This window comes from Pyrgilauda ruficollis, unplaced genomic scaffold (assembly GCF_017590135.1).
Source record: "Pyrgilauda ruficollis isolate IOZ18807 unplaced genomic scaffold, ASM1759013v1 scaffold81, whole genome shotgun sequence".
Lineage (NCBI taxonomy): Eukaryota > Metazoa > Chordata > Aves > Passeriformes > Passeridae > Pyrgilauda > Pyrgilauda ruficollis.
In genome coordinates this window covers 1,909,752-1,924,114 of record NW_024530044.1, presented here as the reverse complement: position 1 = coordinate 1,924,114, position 14,363 = coordinate 1,909,752, and the positions used below count along the sequence as shown (strand labels likewise).

The window sequence follows — 14,363 nt, the reverse complement described above, 5'->3', positions numbered from 1 at the left end:
GTCTTCCCTTGGTCCAGGGATGACTGTCCACTAGGTGTTAACATTGTTTGTGAGCCAATATTTTCTCATATGGGCATAGCCTAATAGTTATTATTTCCAAAGCTCCAACATTACCTGCTGTACATCAGCCAAAATGCTACCATCAGAATTTATGAGTACATTCTACTTTGCTTGCTTGAAATCACCTAGAAAGTCTCACTGATTCACACATGAAGAATGACAGATTTATCAGCCCTGCAGAACTAATTGTTAAGTGCCTGGCAGTCAGTTCTTGGATACAAGAATCCTATTTTTGCCTGGATTTTTATTTTAATTTCTCTAAAGTGGATTGTAGGACCTTATGTCTGGAAAGAATTTTCTGGGCACTCCAGACAGTACTTCATATAATCCTCATCAAGGGCACTAATGGATTGATTCCTTTGTCAGCAGCACTAGTGCACATGTTTGGTTGTGGAACAGAAGCTCCACCTGGGAGCTGGGGACCAGTGAGGGCTGCCCAGAGAAGAGTCTGGCTGCCTTCTTTTCACCACTTGCAGAGTCAAATCCTGCCGCCAGGCAGGCTGCTCCAGCTTTTGAATTTTAGCTTTCACTGAAACAGTTACCTGAGAATCTGAGGGGAGTACATTCAACTTCCAAAGACTGAAGGAAAGCCACATAGCTAAACCAGAAATTAAAATTAAAATGATGCAAAATATATTTGAAATCATTCTTCTGCGCCGTCTTGATGAAAGGCAGGAACAGGCACGGATATTAAGGAATTTAGACAAGATGGCTTTAAATAATTTATTTAACATTTCAGAAGGCAATCCATCAGGGAAAGCAAGATCACTGAGTGGGTGGTCAGCCACACTGGGTATCTTTTTAGGATATCCCAGAGAAATAGCTCATCATCTCAGCATCTCCCTGCCATCCACAGAGAGGTTGGAGAGCAAGGGTTCAGCTGGGAGACTTCTCCAGTCAGAGAGATGATAAGCTCTTTCAAGCTACACAAAGTAGCATCTGGCCTCCACACACTTCAAAATAACGTGTTTTGACTAGTGTGTCTTATTTGATAGGCTATCATGTCATGGGCTGGCACTAACAAGGGATGTGAACAATATGAAATGTCATGTTAGGCTAAGGATGAAAAAAATGCTGAAGAAATGCAAAAGATGTTGGCTTCATCAGAGTGACTTTTTAGATCACAAAAGTGCTTCAAGAAAAAGATTCTTGAATATAATTGATCTGGAGGGGGTATTTCTTTTTTGAAATAAAAAGGACAAGCATTTTGAGAAATGTGGCAGGAATTTATTTTGTCCAGAGATAGGAAAACTGATCCAGTCAGCCCAATTTTTTACCTCTGGTCTTTACAGCTGGCTTCTGCCTCAAATCCTGCCCATCACAAAAAGGTACAAGTCTGTCCTTCTGGCACAAATAAAACTTGCCCGCATTGTTGCCAATAACAATGCAGCAAGTGTAGTGTGTGAAGAGCAGCTACTGAATTTAACATTACTGAAACCTGAGTAACTTTGAATTTGGTCTGTGTCATTGCTTTATGCATACAGATCTGCTGTGCTTGGAAAAAAGTGGGTTTGTATTTAGCTTAGCTCTCTGTAGGTGTGAGGTTGGTGTGGTAGAGGGGCTCCTTAGTGTAGTGATACTGTAGTTTGTCTAGTACAAATTGCATCTAATACTGAATTTATAAATAATCCAAAGTTTTTATAAGGGTGGAAGTCTTAATTTATTTAATTTAGGTTTATGTTTTTTTAAGATATGTGCATTCTTGTTTGCTTCATTACCTCAGCATGATTTTTATTTATCCTCTCTTTTTAGAATCAGTTTATAGTTCTTGTTCATGGTGATGTAAACCCTGTGATACATTCATAAGAGTTAGTATCTCATCAACAGCTGGATTGCTGAAAAATTCTCAGGTCCTTGCAGAAATGGGAGCAGTCATTTTCAACATGAAGGGACTTTTAGAGCATGCCTGGGTGTTTGGTTCTCTACATTGGCTCTGAAAATAATGGATTTTGTAGTGAGAAAAATAACCTGTTTTGAGGCAAGGAAATTGTGTGTGTGTGTGTGTGTGTTGAAAATGTTTTTGCTGGGAGGGCAAATTTCTCAGTCTGAATGAAATGATGTTTTTATTGTGGTGTGTATTTCAAGTAACCTACATAGCAGATCAAACTAAAAATGTGGTTTTCCCCCTCTCTGCCTTTATATAAATCCCTAACTCTGTTGGAGGAGTCATCAGTCAAAATGAGATACAGATAATTTGTGTCTAAGTTTTGTGGGCTCTTCTGAGACAGGTGACAAGTGTTCCTGTATGAAGTGTTTACCCTATGAAGTGTTTATCCTACAAATGCTAGCAAAGCTTGGGCCATCTCATTTCAGATTCAGTAAAGCATTTTCCATTGCAACGTTATGTTTAGAGGTGTAATTACAAGTTCTGCATGATCCTAGATTTACTTTAAAGTGTGCCAGAGTCCTTGTTAAAGAAGGAATGGTTTCTGCCCACATGATTGCCAGCCCTACAGCCCACACACAGTGAGGGCATCTGCACATCCACATAGGTCCTAGTCCCCCTTTCTAGTCCCAGGTGAGTCTGTCCTGAAAGTTAAAATTTCCCTCAGTCTTGAAGAGAGCTTTTAAAAAAAAAAAATTACACCAAAGGATTTCATACTGTTTTAATCACACTGCTGGCTGATCTGAGAGAGGAGGGATTCTTGCACTGAGCAGTGGTGCACAGACATGGCAGAGGTACCTCAATAGCTGAAAAGGAACTATCAAAGATACACACACACGTGCATGTGCACACAGAGCAGTCTCCTGTTCTTCAGAGGGGAAGCAAACTTCCTCTGGTAATGGAGGATTTGAAGGAAATGGCATTATGTTTTCCACCATAGGAAAAAATGTGTATTAATAAGGATCCCCTACTTCTTGCTGCAGTTTCCTGGACAGAAATAGATTTGAATGTGGGCCATAGCAGAGGTCAAGGACACCCAGAACCCATCAGGCACAGTGCCCCCATGCCCCTGCACTGCATGGTCCCCAACAGCCTCCACCAGCCTTGCACAGGTATCCCAGTGTGATCAGGGAACAGGGAGAGGCACACGGGCTTGTGTTCAGCATATGTGCATTCAAAAAGATGCAATAATGGTCCAGAGTGCAGAAAATCCTAAGGAAGAAAGAGAAGCTAATTCTGTCAGCAGGGAGACAGAGGTTGCCTGTCATTCTCATTTGCTGGGGGCTGGTCCTTGCCTGTTTTCACATAGGGACAATATAACCAACTTTATTAGTGCAAGTGGTTAGAGACTCTTACAACTCTCCTTGGACAGCAGCGACAGAAAAGAAATTCATTATGAAAATCTGAATCTTGGATCTGCTGCACACACTTTTCCCAGAGGTGGGATAATACCTAAGCATGCCTGCTGCTGGCATGACTGGCTCGGAGGCAGAACACAAACTGCAATTGTTTTATAACACTTGGGGACTTCCTTTGGAAGATAAAAATGCTTCAACTTATTTGCGTGCAAGCTACATTTCCTCAGACATCCATCATGAGATTTATTCTTCTGTTCTTAATTAATCATGGCTAGAAGACACTATCACAGAAAAAGGAGTGTTAGCATTTGAGATATCATAAGTATTGGTTAAATGGAAGAATTTGCCAAAGCTACCCAGGTTAATTAACACCTTGGTGCCTACAAAATTCATGTGAGTTCGTGGTGGTAACACTGTGTTTCAGCCTGTGAAGTTGAGCACATACCTGTTTCAAAACGAAATGAAGCCTTCATTTTCCTGGCTGCATGAAGGGGTTTCCCTGGATTTGCAGTCTCAGTGACTCTTTAACTGCTGCAGAAGTAGGCTCAGAATGCCAAACTATTTTGAAGTGCTGGATGCTGTGGGATGTGAAGGAGGCCAGTGGACTTTGGGGCATGGGTGTGCAGCACTGATTATAAACTTCAGCTCTGGACTCCCACTCTGCTTCAGACATAAAATTGTCTTTCTGTATGTTCGGTTGAATTAAAAAATGTAGAATGTATATTACATGCAAATGTCCAGAGTCTCTCTCCCAACCTTGTCTCAGTTTGAGGAGACAGTCTATAAAGGAAAACAGAAATAATCAGGTATTTTGCAGGTGCTATTTTGTCACCAGATTTTGAATAGTCACATTATTTTCTCAGGTGTCTTGTTTGCTGTAACTTGACAGGAATTATAAAAGACTGAGATAAACCCTTGCAAATCTCACCAACCTGTTTGAAGGGGCAAACCCTTGCTTCCCGTGAACAACATCTTTCCCATCTTGCTCTCTCGTTTTCCTTTCTTTCATATGTTGAGTTCTTTCCATCACTTCACCTTATCCTACATGGTCAGGTTAACGTTCCCCTTCACCTGTGTTCACAGAGAATGCGAATAAACTGGAAGAAAGTGCAAGAGGGATCTACATCCCTTGTCCAGAGCATTACAACGGCTTCTGCATGCATGGCAAGTGTGAGCACTCCACAAACATGCTGGAACCGTCTTGCAGGTAACCCTTCTCCTACCAGCAAGGGAAGGCTACACCCATGGAAATACTGACTTACAGAAACACTTAATCTGGATCAGCTATGGAAAAATAATGGCAACCATGGCCCTTTGTGCTACAAAATCCATCAAACTTAAATTATTCAACGAAGTCCCAAAAGTGTATTGAGTTATGAACAATGTTAATTGACTGTAAAGCCATCCAGTAACCTCCAGTTATATTTAGATATGTTTTTAAAAGCCCTTCACAGAGCACTCAGACCTCACTAGGTGCCCTCCTCAGCCTGGGGGAGAGGAGTGCCACCAGTGCATGTCCCTGCTGTGGCAGGAGTGGAGCTCGTGGGGCAGCTGGCTGGGGCAGAGCGGGCTGCTTCAGCACGAGGGGATTTTGGAGGAGGTTTGGGCAGGGAGGAGGAATATAGTGAAAGCACTGTAGTGCTCCTGCAGTGAATGCCTCCCTGCACAGGGGCAGATATTGCTTCTGAAGTCCACACAGTGGCCAGGTGGCTGGAAAAGGACTGTTACACATGAAGCACCATTTTCCTGGGACACTGGGATGGGAGCACAGAGATATCAGCACATCAGACTCTCCCCAGGGCAGAACCTCAAGCCAGCTTCTCCCAGCTCGCACAAACAGCCAGGACATTTTGCTCTTTGCAGCTTCTGTATTTTAGGTGCTCCATTCAACTGAAAAATGTCATTTCCTCAAGGTGCTGGCAGCTGTGGGAATGAAAAGAAAAGGGAGGAAACACAAGGCTTAACCCATCAGGGTTAGTGCTCCACTAACACACCTGAGAGGAGCCCAAGCCATCTGTCTCAGTCCCTGACAGTTGCTGCTGGTGCCATTGACCTGGATTTTCACATCTTGCTTGGGCAATTAAGGGGAAACAGGGCAAGAGCTAGAAATGTAAAAGCATTGCTTGGCCCCAAAATCACAGAGCAGAGTGGGGATGTCAGGCTGCAGGAGGGGAACTGGTGAGCAGTGCAGCAGGCAGCATTGGGGTGGATGGCTGCAGCATCAATAGAGGGGTTTTTTATAGCAACCAGACGAAATGTAAATGATGTATCCACTTTCAGGAACATCTAATCACATTTCATATGGAGCCTGGATGATTGCTTATCACCTTCTTAGGGGTAATCTGCATAAGGAACCACAGCTCGATGGCTTTTCACCCTCCCCCACCTCCCCAAAGAAAGGGAAAAATCTAAAGTATGTTGTGCAAGAAACTAAATGGGTTCTCATCATAACATGCAAGTGGTTCCACTTGAAGCCAGTTATGTCTTGGTCCCCTGGGCACCTCCTGGCTCTCTCACAGTGTTGTTCACTCTCACAGACCTTGGTGACACTGAGGACCACAAGTCTTCCCTCTGAGAGGTTGAGCACTCACTGATACTCTCTCTGTGGGACTCCATTCTGAAAAAAAAAAAACAAAAAAAACCACCACATAAGCTTATGCTTCAGCCACTAATTTTTTTTTTCCAGCATTCTTTGAAAGCAGCAGGTATAACGAGGAAAAAATATTTTTTATTTCAGATGTGACGCCGGCTATACTGGACAACACTGTGAAAAAAAGGACTACAGCGTTTTATATGTGGTTCCAGGTCCAGTACGATTTCAGTATGTCTTAATAGCAGCTGTGATTGGAACCATCCAGATTGCTATCATCTGTGTTGTAGTCCTTTGTATTACAAGGTCAGTATCTCTGGTATTTTACAGTAGAAAGAGAAAAGACTTTTGTTTTTCCTGCAATGTGTGTTGATTATACCGATTTCTGCAGTGACACTGCTGATAACAAATGCTATTTAATTCACCCACAAACAGAAGATATCATCTGGTCCAGCCAGCAAGTGCTCCTTCATTATTATGACTGAATTTTTACTTCCATCTTAATCAAACTTAGGTAGCAACAGTGCCTACAGCAAGCGAAGTTCTCTATTTTGTATTCAGATGCTTGGACAAATATTGTTCATATAAATAGGGGAAATATAAATACAGCAGCTGGATCAACACTTAATAAAACTAATCATATCTCCATCTGGTTTCCTTAAGGGCCCATTCCCTTAGTCCTAATCAGGCAAAGCATACAGACTTTTAAGCCTGTTTGCAACCCCGCTGATTAAATGATTTCATTAGACTTGAGTGCATGTTCAAAGGCACTGCACATGTTTTAGGGTCTTCCATATATGATGTACTCGGGGTTTTTTTCTTTAGTGAGGAGCAGAGGGTTGTGTGAATGGAAAAAGCCCCAGGGTAGTTCAGAATGAGAGGGGTAAATGTAATTCTTCCCCTCCATGTGCTGCTCCACTCACCCACTTGACTGTGTTACTGTCTCTGGGAGGGCTTGGGGTAAGCTCTGAATGTCAAACATTTAAAAACTTCTCTTAGAAATCATAAGGTTTAATTAATTCAGTTAGCAGCACTGATAAATCGCTCTTTTAAAAAATTATTTTCTTTTTAAAATAAAAAAAAGCCAGGTATAATACCTCCATATAAAATAAAATCTCTATTTCAGCCCCTGTGTTGCACTACCTGGCTGGAAGACAAGTGTAGAGTATTTGTTCCAAGAGAAGAATAAAAAAAAAAAAATCATAAATCCTTCTCTGGCCTAAAGGCACAAACCAAAACCTTTTTTAGCCAGAGTTCATCACCTGAATGGCAACTGCCAAATGAGGCAGTAGATTACAGGAGGTGGTGTTCACAGAGGTAATTCAAAGAACCAAAAATACAGCATGTAATGAGAGAAAGAAAGTGGTGTAGTAATTGATAATGGAATAAATGTGTATTGTTTTGTCAAGTGAGTCTAGTTTTGTCACCTTGATGCAGTGAGCAAAGTACTTTATACTGAAATGAAGACAGGGAGCTCTGAGTGATCCAGTACTGTAATGCAAATTACCTGTCACACTGTTTTCATACAGAGACAGTGCCTTTTCCCCCACACTTTGTAACCAAGTCAATTTATGATCTTTTGACTTTTTTCTGTAATGCATGTAATTACTGCAGAGCATCCTCCATCCCAGCATAATGATTTGAGATACATTTGCAGAAGTGTGCTCTTAAGTGGCCTAAGAGAAATCCACCTGACAAGAGAGTGTTGTGGCAGCATATGCATGAGCAATTGAGTTTTTGAAGTTGTCTGCTTTGGAGAACCTGACTGTACTGGTTTGAACTCCACACCCTGAATTCTTGAAAGTGCTGAAACCACCTTGCCAGGCTCCTGGGAGAAAGAAGGGAAACTTCTTCATTCAGAGGGCATTGCGGCCAAATTCTTTGCTGCTCATTTCAGTGCAACTTCAGCTAATTAATAAATCAAGTGAGTTTGGTGCACTGCATCCATGTGAGCCTCACAAAACTACCACTGTAATCTTCCAGCTATCATTACTATTGTTGCTCTTAAAATTTTACCTGCGCAGTGGTGCAAATCTCTGGGGGCGTCCTCCGTTGCTGGAAGGCTCTCAGCAAGTCCTGGCAACTTTTAGGGCTGCTGTTGCACAGACACTTTAATCTGAATAAACAGGCTGCTGACAGATGAGGTTTGCCCCTGGCCCTTCCTCTGCCTCCTGGGCACTTGGCCCTCCAAGTTGCCACCATTACCATTTCTGTAGCCACAGAAGCAACAGAGTCAGAGGATGGACTCAGCTGAAAATGCAACCAGCAGCAGTGATGATGACTGGGGTTTAAGTGACTCGGTGTTTGGCTACTCATCACTAGTGCCAGCAATAAGTTTCTTGGGTGGAGGAGTAGGGAACCAAAGGCCAAGAGGTAAAACAGTGAGGCACAGTCTGCCCAAGGACTTTTAGCTTGGAGATAAGGCAAAAAAAGAAGCAGTGATTAAAGTGAAGGAGGATGGCAAATAATACAGGTATGGCCTAGTGTCATAATGATTCTCAGCAGTTTTCTTTGCAGCTTTGCATTTTTAGTGCTTCCCTAATGTTTAGTCACAGCAGCTTATTTATGTGAAGAAATAACTTGATTAAAAATGAATGCATAACGTGTTTTACCTGCTATGAATCACATTGTGAGTAACTTGAGCTCCCGAGCAAAGCTTCAGTGGAGGGAAGGAGGGAGGGCAGCCTGTGCTCCTGTACTTGGTTTACATCAATGTAACTGCTGTGTTCATAAATGAATGCACCCCCCACACAGTGCACTACAAAAGACTTTTGATTAAAGAGTTAAGAACCAAGGAAAACCTATCACACTCAGTTTTAGCAGATGATTAAGTCTCAAAAGCTGGTTAAACGCCAGTGCTCCCCTTAAGGACCCCTGCTGCACTTCAGACACAACCCACCTGTAAACGCAATAGCATTGTGTGTAAGCAGCTTGGGGCCTTCCCAAGCTCCCAGCCACGGGTAATGTACAATTGCAACATGGGCATTTTTGGTTCAAAGATGCTTTTTCATCATCTTAATTGGAGTAATCTCTACATTTGAATTGATTTCTCTCGAGTTTGAAGCGACTATGTAGATACCGTCAGTGTTGGTTTGGGGAAAGTGCCTATGAGATGTTCATCTCCTTGTGTCCAGCTGGAGCAGTTGGTATCCATCATGCACAGCTGCATCCCCTGGGATTGCTGACCATCCTCATCATCGCCCAGCCACCGGGCTCCTCCACATTTCATAGAAAATCAGTCTGGTTGTGCCCACTGTGCCCTGGTTGCCTAACCCTACTTCACAAGGCCGAGTGCTGGGGCACAGCAGGGCTGTGAATCCAGATGCTGGGGGCTCGGGGAGGAGCCCTGGGTGTTGGTGGGGCTGTCTCAGCCCGTGGCAGTGTCCCTGGCCGTGTCCTGCAGAGCACCACGAGGCTGTGCTGTGCCGGCTGGGCAGGAGGGGCTGCGCAGGGACAGCGGCCGAGGGCTCTCGGTGTGCCCGGGGTGCACAGGGAACCAGCCCTGTGCCTGCCAACAGCAGCTCCCTGCCTCACTCCCAAAGTCTGATGGCCTTTCCAGGGAACTCGCAGTGAATAATGAGTTTGTCATGAGCTCGCAGACCGGCTGAAGTCTGCCTGAGTTCCGTAATGAAAGCTCTGCCGTGACCCCTGAGAGCGCAGGAGACACAGCCTGGTTTTTCCTGGAGTAATGATAGCAGCCTACTTCACTGCTTCCCAGGAAGGAATGAGGCAAAATATAGCCCACAGCCATACAGCTTCTCATGAGGGGGTGGTCCTGGTGGCTTAAAAGTGAGGCAAGTCAGGACAGTCTGACCCATATTTTGCCAGACACTTACATAATTGTATTCCAGCATTTTTTAAAAATGCTTCCTAAGTTCTTATGCTCCTGTTTAGCCTTTCAGTTGACGTAACAAAACTATAACATCACTCCCATTCAACAGGGGGGAGAAAAAATGACCTTTTTTATTTTATTTTACTCTGTTCTGCTCATAGTTATTTGACACAGAGCTGCAGGAAAGTGCTTTAAGCTCTCACTGCACTGAGGTGGGCTCTCCCCAGTGCATAACCCATAGGGTTTCACCTGGTGCTGCTGAAAGCCCTCCTGTAACAGAAGAACAAGTCAGCCCCATACAAAGGGAATTTTTTTTCCATGTCAGTGTCATCTGGAGTATTGTGGGGCCCCTTCTCACAGCACTCCAAGGAAGTGTTTCAGTTTCTGTTGTGCAGCTGCCCACAGTTTTTACCATAACCACCCTTGGCTTTCAGCTGATTAGAACATCCTGTGGTCTCCACCTGGGATTAAACGTCTCCATGCTTTCTGCCTGAGGGTGCCTTTCCATGAGAGGAAGCCAGAAACACACCATTAGCTTTCCATTAGGGAGAAATGTAGCATCCCCAGAGCAGGTGCTGCTGCAGGTGAAAGGTGGAAACGTGCCCTTGCTGAGGAACACTGGAGCTCCTGAGACAGGAGGGGTTTGCCCCTGCAGCTGTCCAAAGGAATATCAGATCTGGGGCTTTCCACAGCAAGCCCAGCAGCCGTGGCATGGTGCAGTAGCTGTTTGCTCATGGGCTGAGCACGGAGCATTGCCATGGAGACTCAGGGGAGCTGCAGACACTTAGGGCCTTGGAAAGTCAGCCCCTGCAGCCTCTTTGTAAGCACTTCACAGACCTGGGATGCTGGCCAGGTGAGCATGGGACCATCCTGGATCTCCCACCCGCACCTGGCTCAAAATAAACCCATTATTTAAAGCTGAACAACGCGGTGCGCTTGGCATCATTGCAATGCAGCAGGAGTGTCCAGGGTTCAGGAAACCAAACATCTCCTTTGCCATAATTTTGTTCACAATATGTGTTTGGGGGTTGTGTTGGCTTTTTTTTTTTTTTTTTTTTTTTTTTTTTTTTTTTTTTTTTTTTTGTTTGTGGTACCATTGCCCTTAGCCAGCTGGTTTCATTTCACTGAGGAGGAAGCACACTGAGGGCTGCAGGATGCCCCTCTCGCCCTCACGTCCCTGCTGCACCCTCTACCTCTGGAGCAGATGTGTTGCTAAGAGCTGTGTATTCTCACAACTCTCTTTTCCAGGAAATGTCCCAGGAGCAACAGAATCCACAGACAGAAGCAAAACACAGGGCACTACAGTTCAGACAACACAACAAGAGCATCGACAAGGTTAATTTAAAGAGCGCATGTTTCCACAATGGCAAAACTAACTGCAGAGAGCTTGGACTACAAAATACAGTATTATAGACAAAAGATTAAGACAAGATCTACACATGTTGCCTTGCATTTGTGGTAATCTACACCAATGAGAACATGTACTACAGCTATATTTGATTATGTATGGATATATTTGAAATAGTATACATTGTCTTGATGTTTTTCTGTAATGTAAATAAACTATTTATATCACACAATATAGTTTTTTCTTTTTCATGTATTTGTTATATATAATAAATACTCAGTGATGAGAAAAAAATTGCCTTTCTTAAATTTGCTGTATCTCATAGCTGTGTATAGTCTTGGGATATTGTGTATGGACACTAACAAGTCTCTTTTTTTTTCTTTTTCCAGTTCTAGTGGCAATTTTGAGTCTACTGAACTCAGTAGTAGGGTTTTGAGTTGGTCCAAGATCAGCGACAATTATGGATGTGGGAAAGGTGAAGAATAATTTAACCTACATTGAGGAGGGATAAAATATTTCAGATCCGGAGTCAACTACATTTCATCAGCCTTCTTCTCCCATGCCATCTATCTTTACTCTCCCATAGCTTAGGAAGTCTTTGCCTTCTAAATTAAATCCTAACCGAAGGGGAAATGGAAATTCTCGGTAACCGCAATGAGAGTGTCGGGGGTAACGTTTCCATTTGGGATGGAATTAGGTGCCTGTCAAGGTGAACCCTATGAGAACACTTGGCAGAATCTCCAACTCTGGTCACTGGAGTGAATGAAAATTGCTTCTCACTCTTGATTGAAAATTATTAGGTTAAAAAAGTTAATAACATAATAACAGCTGAAATGCCAGTCCCATTTGCACTTCGTGAACATGCTGATATAATTTATTTTTTCAAAGAGAAGGTGAAAAACACTCAGAAAATACCTTATGAATAACTTTATGGGTGACCCTACTCCATTAAATGTAATGAACCCAAATGTTAGCTATACCTCAGGAAAATAAGGGCATGTGTTTTGTCACATCCATATGATGGACAAGATGCAGAGTTAGTTCTGTGACAGCTGAAGCTCTCCAAAGCACATCCTTTCCAGAAGGTAATTCTGCTCAGTTTGTGCTGTGAATTTTGAAGACGGCAGAGTGAGACTGCAGGGCAGAGTGGGGTAACATCCCTGCTGCTGGATAACATCCTCTGCACTGAGTGCTCAAGCTCTAGCCCTTGTAAGAGCAGTCACTGTGCTGCTCCTCTCCAAAGAGACTTTGGCCAGGCAGAACATGCCCAAGACAAGAGTTAGGAGTATTTCTCACTGTCATCACCATGTCAGAGTCAGACCTGGGGTTACCTGGGATGATGTCTCATGAGTGTGTTTCCATTTCCTGCTTCAGCATCCATCTGGTCACTCACAGCAGTCACCACCAACCCCACCAGTGACAGCCCACCCGGCCTGGCCCTCAGACACGGGTGCAGAGATTCTTCTACTCTAACACGACTTTTGGTCTCCCCCTCCCTACCCCAGCCTGCTTTAAAGTGAATCCATTGCATGATGTTCACACGGTCTCAGTTTTTGTCTTGTTCTGGGTTTCTTGGCTTTTTAAAGGTAATAAAAGGTGATTGGCAAGAGATGCTTCCAGACACCTGGTCTGTGCTGATTGATGGGAGTGGGAGTGGTGCTTGCACAGGCAGAGGGGCAGATGATGGCACAGGGCAGCTCTCTGACACTGGGGTGCTGGCCCTGCAGGGACCTTCTGCTCCCTGGAACTCCAGGCTGGGCCAAGGCAGAAGGAGAGGGGGCCATCTAGCCAGCCTCTGCTCCTCAGCCCTCACCCCAGCTGTCCAACATCAGATCCTTGCTTTCAGATTGAAAGAGTGATAGAGTGGGGCAGGAGCGCACAGCAGAGGCTGAGAGCAGATGTGATCCTGGCTGGCTGCACCACAGGGATGTTTCCATGCTCAAACCCACTGCAGGATACTCCTCTCTGTCCCAGTCCTTGCAGGTTTTGTGTCCCACGCTCAGCTCGGCCGGGGTGGTCTGACAAGGAGCGCAGGCCAGGCACAGCAGCACTGCACTGCACAGGTTTGGTGGCACAAGATCCCCTCTAGGGAGACTTTGCAAGCTCTGGTAACTCGTGCCCATGTGGCATTACAATGTCCCTCCTCAGACCTCTCCATTGCTACACCTGACAGCGATGGCAGGGGCTCCTCTGCAGGAGAAGCACTTCAGCAGCAGGATGAGGGTTAGGCTGGAAGAGGCAAACGTAGCCCTTCCCTGCAGACACCCTCCCTTTGTACGCTGTGCTTCCTGAGCGAAGAGTTGGAGTCTAACAAGCATCAAAACCATATAGTTTGAGCCGATTCCAAATGTGAGTCCCCCCACTGGGACTATCAGGTCTGGATTGTTTATGTTGGTTGCTTACATTAGATACAAAAATCAAACATTAGCACATACACATCGCCATGGAGCTATAGCAATAAACCTAATTAAAAAGGCAAAGTTTGGCCTGGACAAAAATAGCACAGCATCACTTAGGAGTGAAAATAGGAGTCCGACACACTGTCTCCAAACTTCCCAACATTATGAGCCTGCCTTTCACAGAGCAGTGGCACATTTAATCCCCAAACAGTGTTGGCCAGGTGTCATTAGCTGCATCCCCAGCTGCAGGGCCTGTCACAAAGCCTCACACCTCCCCAGCATGGCCAGTGTTTAAATGTCTGCTGCAGACAGGAGGGCAGAGAGGGGAAAGGGATTTTGTTCTTAACACACGGGGCAGGTCACACCTCTTTCGGTCTCTCACACTTAACCTTCAACATGCTGGCATGGGCACAAAGTCTGACAGTAACAGTGTCTTGGGGTTGTACCTACAGGAACGGAGATTTCTACCAAAGACACGTGCAGAAACTACAAAACACAGCAAATTTGGAGATATGGACTTTTCCTTTTATGGGGGGTCTGGAAAATATGTGTTTGTTAGATCCCCATGCTGGCCAGAACTCGAGATGTGGCAATGTCTGTGCAGTGTAACAGAAGATGCAGAAAGGGGCGCTGGGCACATGGGCAAAGCCATGGCTGGGAGAATTGTGCCATGCACCAAGGGAGAGCCCAGCTCCTCTACTTGGAGTCACACAGAGGGGTGAAAATGTGTTGCTGTTTGTCCTCTTCCCAGTGCGTGCTTCAGCAGCCTGAGCACAGAGCAAGGTCGCTTGTGATGCCCACGGAGATAGACCTTGGGGAGAGCAGTAATTCATCTGTTTGGGCTGTTTCATGGGCTTTTTCTGCATGGCACAATGGCAACTGCAAATAACC

The 14,363-nt window shown here is 44.6% G+C and overlaps 1 protein-coding gene and 1 long non-coding RNA gene across 2 annotated transcripts in view; one reads left to right on the top strand and one right to left on the bottom strand.

Moving 5' to 3' along the window:
- Nucleotides 1-11,948, top strand: part of TMEFF2 (transmembrane protein with EGF like and two follistatin like domains 2) — a 124,330-nt gene extending 112,382 nt beyond the window's left edge. Inside the window, exons 8-11 of the mRNA XM_041487572.1 lie at nucleotides 4,387-4,510; nucleotides 6,041-6,199; nucleotides 10,974-11,060; nucleotides 11,463-11,948. Of these exons, the coding sequence (XP_041343506.1) occupies nucleotides 4,387-4,510; nucleotides 6,041-6,199; nucleotides 10,974-11,060; nucleotides 11,463-11,559 (467 nt within the window). The 3' untranslated portion in view covers nucleotides 11,560-11,948. The remainder of the gene's footprint in view (nucleotides 1-4,386; nucleotides 4,511-6,040; nucleotides 6,200-10,973; nucleotides 11,061-11,462) is intronic.
- Nucleotides 5,811-14,363, bottom strand: part of LOC121364363 — a 58,281-nt gene continuing 49,728 nt past the window's right edge. Inside the window, exon 3 of the long non-coding RNA XR_005956860.1 lies at nucleotides 5,811-5,920. This is a non-coding gene — a long non-coding RNA (uncharacterized LOC121364363). The remainder of the gene's footprint in view (nucleotides 5,921-14,363) is intronic.